At 50.4% G+C, this 6,637-nt stretch overlaps 2 protein-coding genes across 2 annotated transcripts in view; one reads left to right on the top strand and one right to left on the bottom strand.

The window, feature by feature from the left end:
• Positions 1–1,809, bottom strand: part of LOC135828928 (uncharacterized) — a 16,287-nt gene extending 14,478 nt beyond the window's left edge. The window contains exons 1-3 of the mRNA XM_065341362.1: positions 1,609–1,809; positions 798–884; positions 1–213 (exon numbers count right to left, since the gene is read on the bottom strand). The exon at positions 1–213 is cut by the window's left edge and continues 9 nt beyond it. Of these exons, the coding sequence (XP_065197434.1) occupies positions 1–213; positions 798–884; positions 1,609–1,629 (321 nt within the window). The 5' untranslated portion in view covers positions 1,630–1,809. The remainder of the gene's footprint in view (positions 214–797; positions 885–1,608) is intronic.
• Positions 1,810–1,959: 150 nt separating this feature from the next.
• Positions 1,960–6,506, top strand: LOC135828929 (uncharacterized). The gene is made up of 4 exons (XM_065341363.1): positions 1,960–2,296; positions 3,143–3,267; positions 3,795–3,964; positions 4,445–6,506. Exons 1-4 carry the CDS (start codon positions 2,104–2,106, stop codon positions 5,607–5,609), a joined length of 1,653 nt encoding a protein of 550 aa, XP_065197435.1. The 5' UTR covers positions 1,960–2,103; the 3' UTR covers positions 5,610–6,506.
• The last annotated feature ends 131 nt before the right edge of the window (positions 6,507–6,637 follow it).

The raw sequence follows: 6,637 nt of genomic DNA, 5'->3' as shown, positions 1-6,637 counted from the left end.
GTGTATAGGAAACTCGTAATGCATGGCAGAGCTGGCCTGCAGCTTAGCAATCAAGGAGAACAACACGCCACCAGTGCTGGGCTGTAGAAAGGCAAGAACGGCATCGAAATCATTCGGATGCTGAGCTCGGTTGAGCGTCTTCAGGTACCAGCCATCACTGCCGTCGAAGCCGAAGATGTTGGAAAGCAGATGCGGGAAATAGAAATGTAAATCCTGGTAGAAAAAAGAAGAGGGAGACAGACGTTTTGAATACGACTGCAGAGAAACCAGGTCCACACCAATGATACAATTCAATGGTGGACACTTTCCTTAGCCCTCAAGATCAAAAGTCACCTGCACCCCAAGCAAACATATTTACTTTGGACATTCAGAGGCATTGGAAGGTACTCTACATTAGTGTGGATATGAAGGAGGGTGGGAGGGGGAGGGGGAGGGGGGCGTATCCTGGGAAAGGTTTTGGGAAATTGGGCCTAAAGAGCCCATATTAATTCCATACCTTCAAAAATCACAAGGTAAAATTATTGGTGCAGCTCTCGCCACACCTGCCGCACCGGTTCTGACGCCTCTGATATTTGCTCCCAGGAACACCAGCAGTCATGTAGTATGATAGTGTCTACCCAGGGGCGTAGCTGGTCCCACTTTTAGGGGGGTGCGCGGCCATATATGTGTTGGATGGCACGTGGTCATTATGTGCATGCTGAACCTGGGTCAAAATGTTAAGGGGCAGGGGGGGGGGGGGTACACGTGCCCCCCCCCCCCCCCCCCTGCCCCATACGGGCTACGCGCCTGCTACCTACCTCAAGTGATAGGCTGTTGAAGATGCTGGTGACCTCCTTGACGCGAGATTGCACAGTGGCAGAGCGCAACGCTTCCTGCACTTTAGTCTGACCACCAGGAACGGCAGTCACACATAGAAAATATGAAAAAAGATGGACATGTACACAATTACATACACACACACACACACACACACACACACACACACACACACACACACACACACACACACACACACATACACACACAGCCACACATACACACACATGTGTGCAGGCAGGAAGACAGGCACACACAGACAGACAGACAGACAGATAGACAGACACATGCACCCACACACAGACACATGCACATATAATGTACACACAGACACATATAATGTACACACATGCAGACACCCACACAGACACAGACACGGACATACATACACACATACATGTACACACGCAGACACACACGCGCATACACGCATGCACACAGACACACGTCTTTAAAAACCTCACGGTGTAACCCACTGGTTGGACAGGACACCCACCATTCCGATTTTGAAGCAGCCCTGTCCCTTATCCGTTCGCCCTGTACCCCTGCTCTTGGTCCATCAAGTCTAATATCAGCATTAAGCCTAAAGTACACTCTACACCAATACAAGTATTCAACAGTACTCATTATTGACGTCAATAATATTATTTTTATTCTAGTTGCTGGAAATAGTATCCCAACGAAAGCATAGCGGCGTAGCAGAGAGGCTCGTTTACGTATACAGTAGTGGGCATGGGATTGCCAACTTCCTAAGTATGTAATAGTAGTTGTTCTTACTGGTAAGAGTCTTACCCCTTTGCCAGTGTTAGCCATGGCAGCTTCGAAATTCAGCAAAAATCAATAACAGACGAATCCAAAAACGGCTGCCACGCGCCGCAGCGGACCAAACGAAAAGAAAATGAGAGGCAGGCTTCGTTCTGAGCCTTCCTCCCCAGTAGGCAGCAGTTCTAACAAAACACACCGCCTCTCGAGGCTCTGTAGCCGTCTTGAAAACAGTTGAAGCTCTGGCAACACTTCTCACAACAAGCTAGCCTGGAAGATCATTATAAAATTATTATTCAATGAGGCAAAATTTTGCCATTTGAAATTTTTCAAATTGAAAATTCCTTCGCGCGATCATTATTACATGGTTTGTAAATTGTATGTCATTTGCACTTGAGTCTTGAGCGAACAGTTTTTGTTGTGCTGTCACCATCAAACTCGGATTAGGTTGCTGCGAAGTCCGAGCACTATTGTTGTCTGTTTATCAGTGCGTGAAGAGGCTTCAGGCTCCAAAGGCGTTGGAAGATGTCCTCCTTCCTTGCACTCGTGTGTCTTGTTGCAATTCTTGGTGCTGCACCGAACTCTTGCAATGGAGAAGTTGCGATGACACCGCCCCTGGGCTGGAACAGTTGGAACTTTTTCGCCTGTCCCGGTCTGAACGAGGACGTGGTGATGAAAGCAGCACAAGCTATGGTCGACACCGGCCTTGCTAAAGCAGGTAGGTAGGTACAAACCAGGTCTTCTGATATCAAAAGAGGCGTGAATAACATGTACATGTACATGACTGTGCACGTGTTGCACACATGTACAGTGCATATATCTTGTACTCGAAGTAGTAATACATGTACCGAGTGTCTAGTCACTAGCACTACTGGACCCACACTCACCACTAGTACTGCCAGTAACATAATTATGCAGCAATCAGTGAATCACGCATACTGTACTTCTCACCAACCAGGGGCGTCACGCACGGTATACGACCAGTACCACCATGGTCGTACCACTTTTCATCCAGGATGGTCCGCCCCGAGTACCTGTACAGTGCTAAAACATGCCCCGTTGGGCGAAAAATCCGATTTTTCCCCCATGGACCCCCCCCCCCCCCCTCATACCCCGGTCGCACCACTCCCCCCCTGCCCTGTGACGCCAATGCCGGCATATTTCATTTTCGACTCGGTGTACACGAAACGCTTTGTTGAAGTTTTAGATCTGACGGGCTGCACCTGCATGATCACATGCAGTGATATTGTCACTGGAATGCAGTCTGATGCTCCTGCAAGTTCAACCGGGAATATCTGATAAGTGATGCATGCCGGTCTCCTCGGATCCAGGCTACTTCAACTCTATGAACTGTTTCCTATTTAAATCACTCGTGTTTCAAATTCATCTTGCCATGGAGAACAGTTGCCATGGGTAACATGTAGTTTCCTGTGTTTTGTGTGTGTGTTTGTGCTTTGTGTGTGCATGTGTGTGTGTGTGCATGTGTGTGTGTGCATGTGTGTTTGTATGTGTGTGTGTGGGTGCGTGTGGGTGCATGTGTATGCGTGTATGTGTATGTGAGCAGGGTACAAGTACATTAACTTGGACAACTGCTGGGCTGAGCCGAAGCGAGATGGAAATGGTAACATTGTGCCGAAGGCGTCGACGTTTCCCAACTGGCAAGCCATGATTGACAAGATACATAGCATGGTATGGGAAGAAGGGTTACGGTACTTTCTGAAGGGCAGAGATCAGTTTTGTACGTACTTCAACATGATCATGGAAACCGGAGTCGCTAAGTCATGAAATTTGCTATTGAAGATGTTGCCGTAAGGTTAATGGAGCCAACTGTTTATGAGTTCATGTGCAAAGTGCTGCAGAATGTTGTTCCCCCAACATCGGGCACCTCCAGATGCCCAATAAATGGTCAATTTCCCTTGTGTGGTATTTATGAGAACATGCACATGTACATTCTATTCAGCCTTTCCAGCATGGTGTTGCGCATACGTTCAGTGCAGTCTTTGGGTTTGCTGTCGAGGTCGGAAACATGTTCGTTTTCGGATCGGACAGAGAACGAACCTCTGTTGTTTTGGATAGTGTTCGGTAAATCGGACTACTTGGCAGTCATGTATGCATCCCCTACACTGAACGTATGTGCAACACCATGCTGGTATTAAAGGCTGAGTAGTATGTACATGTGCATGTGCATGCCCTGCACTGTCATGCTGTGTTTACAGGGTTTGAAGTTTGGCCTGTACACAGACTTTGGTCTGGGTACATGCGGTGACAAGGAACCAGGCAGCTACCAGCACGAGGAGCAGGATGCCAAGACGTACGCCGCATGGAAGGTCGATTACGTGAAGGATGATGACTGCCGGGCACCTGCTGGCCAACTCTCTCCACCCAGGTTAGCACTTGTAGTGTGTGTCTGTAACCCCTCACATGGGCAAGGTGGGCACATCTGTTACACAATGCTTTTCTGAAGAGAGACAGAGAGAGACAGACAGACAGACAGCGAGAGAGAGAGAGACAGAGACAGAGAGAGGCAGTGATGGACAGAAAGACATAGAGTACTTGGCAGGAGCTTGACTTTCCATGCAATACCATCCCAGGAAACATCCAGCTGGAAGACTCATTGAATACTGCACAACTGCAAATAGCAGAACCACACACACACACACGCACGCACACACACACACACACTTCAGCTATCTACAGGTGTGACATAGACGGAGAGAGATACAAAGAGAATCCACGTATAGACATGCATGTACACTGTGTCAGTGTTGAGAGAGCACGCCGGAACCTCCTCGATTCTATCCCCCCACCCTGTCTGTACTGCCACTTGTACAGTGTATTTTGGTGTTGCTGTACTGCCTGCCCTCAGCTACAAGGCCATGTCCGAAGCTCTGAATGCCACTGGCCGACCGATGGTCTTCAGTGTCAAGCAGTCGCAGCCCATAGGGACGGCGCGTGAGGTGTGCAACATGCGGCGCGTGACGCACGACATCAAGGCCACCTTCTATGACATGATGCGCGAGGTGGAGGTCAACCATCGTGACGGCCTGGCTGCCTACGCTGGGCCTGGCTACTGGAATGATATGGACATGCTGGAGGTGGGCAACGGCAATTTGACCGACGTGGAGGAACTCACGCACATGGCGTTCTGGTGCCTGCTCAAGTCCCCCATCATCCTGGGCAACGACCTCGGCAACATGTCGCCAAGGACACTGGCCATCGTATCCAACGCCAACGCCCTGGCCGTCAACCAGGACGCGCTTGGACGGCAGGGTGTTCGGATTTCGGCCGGCAACAGCGGGGTCACCGTGGCGATCGCCATCCTCGGCAACTGCACCGCCAGCAGCAAGGAGACCACGAGCAGCAGCCAAACATGGAGCCTGGAACCCACGGCGACGAGCGGCGCACCACGTGGTACCGACTGCGTCCGTGTACGCAACGCGGCGCTCGACACCTGCCTGTCGGGCCACGGTGCAAAGGCGGGGGAATTCCCCACGCCGACACAGCCGGTCACCGGCGCGTGCAACTACAGCGACGCGAACCAGCTGTGGTCGTACGACCAGGACACTATGCAGTTGAGGCACCTGGTGAGCGAGCTATGCTTGACCATAGACAAGCCAACCATACCCAAGTACAAGCTGATCCTGGCACCGTGCACGCACTCGCACAAGCTGCCGCTTCAGCAGTTTGCGTTCGACGAGGGCGTCCGCTTCCGGTCCAAGTTTGCCGACTATGCGGCGCACCCGCTGTGTCTGGACGTTGACGTGCACGAGGACTTGCAGGCGTGGGCCGCTCCGCTGTCACCGGATCCAAACAGCAAGAAGGAGCGTTGGGCTGCCGTCCTGTTCAGCCGTGTGCTCGCGTCTTCGCGCAACGTGACCCTGAGGTTCTCCGACCTATCGCCTGTGACGTCATCATCGCTGCACGTGTACGACGTGTGGACGGGCCGCAGCCTCGGCGTGTTCACCGGCTCCTATTCGGAAGTGATACCGGCTCACGGATCTTCGTTCATCATGCTTGTGGCATCTGATTAGCGGAGACGACGCGTTCGAACCGTGCCAATATGTACTTGTAAGATCTAGTCAACAGAGGGTGACATCTTATCCAATTACACCTAGAGAGTTTCCAAAAACTAAGCCCTGTTCATGAACCTTGTTTCTTTATACAAACACCTATTACCTGGTATCGATCAGAACAGTAGCCGAGTAGGTGTTCCACGCTATTCAACCCCATAGGTATTTGGCGGAGCAGCGATGCCCCGTGTGGTGTTGAATGAGCTTGTCCCTACTTAGTTACTTGAAGTGTGAGTGCTGTGCACTGTAATTTTAATTAAAATACTAGTTGTGTGTAAGATTAGTTTGTAGCCAGCACATCATGTCTCTGCACCATGTTAATGTTATCTTCCGTCCCAGCATTGATTGAATGGTGCTATCAGAGTATAGAAGGGCTGGGACTGTACTGCAGATTTCACCCCCGTATGTGTGGGTACAAGCTGGACTTGTTTGATGGCTCCGACTTTCCTCCGCAGGTCGGATGTGTTGAACTGTGGCAGCTCCGTCTAGCCGGTCAATGAGCATAAGCACTAACCTGTCTTCCTGCTATCATGGTTTTGCACGTCCAAGTCGCTACCACTCATGCTGCTGCAGATCATGCATGTGTGTTGCTTCGGATGCTTCTAATTCTATTTCCAGGCGTACTATACTGCTTCTTTCGACTTTAGTTCTTTTGCACGTAGTGCTCTGTAGGCTTGCTGCGCGCGTCGCTTCTTCAATTGCGAGCCACTCACATGCTGAACTGTGCCCGTTTGGTGCAGGACAACTTGACAGCTTTCTATGGCGTGTTGCTCTTGTTGTCATGCCTTGTACGACTCTCTCTCTCTCTCTCTCTCTCTCTCTCTCTCTCTCTCTCTCTCTCTCTCTCTCTCTCTCTCTCGTATACATGTACACCAACACCGTGTGAATGCCAGCTTTCTCTTTGCATACGTTTATTTCACGTCTACTAGTATTTATTTTGGAATTGGAAATTTCTCATGGCTGAATTCTTATCGTATGGTAGGTGTATT

The sequence above is a fragment of the Sycon ciliatum genome, chromosome 12 (assembly GCF_964019385.1).
Source record: "Sycon ciliatum chromosome 12, ocSycCili1.1, whole genome shotgun sequence".
NCBI lineage: Eukaryota > Metazoa > Porifera > Calcarea > Leucosolenida > Sycettidae > Sycon > Sycon ciliatum.
Note: the sequence above shows the minus strand (reverse complement) of the source record. Positions and strands in the feature narration are given on the sequence as shown.

Coding starts and splice junctions, on each gene's coding strand:
- LOC135828929 (XM_065341363.1), top strand. CDS start 2,104: ATGTCCTCCTTCCTTGCACTCGTGTGTCTTGTTGCAATTCTTGGTGCT. Junction 2,297..3,142: donor CACCGGCCTTGCTAAAGCAG/GTAGGTAGGTAC, acceptor GTATGTGAGCAG/GGTACAAGTACATTAACTTG. Junction 3,268..3,794: donor TTGACAAGATACATAGCATG/GTATGGGAAGAA, acceptor CTGTGTTTACAG/GGTTTGAAGTTTGGCCTGTA.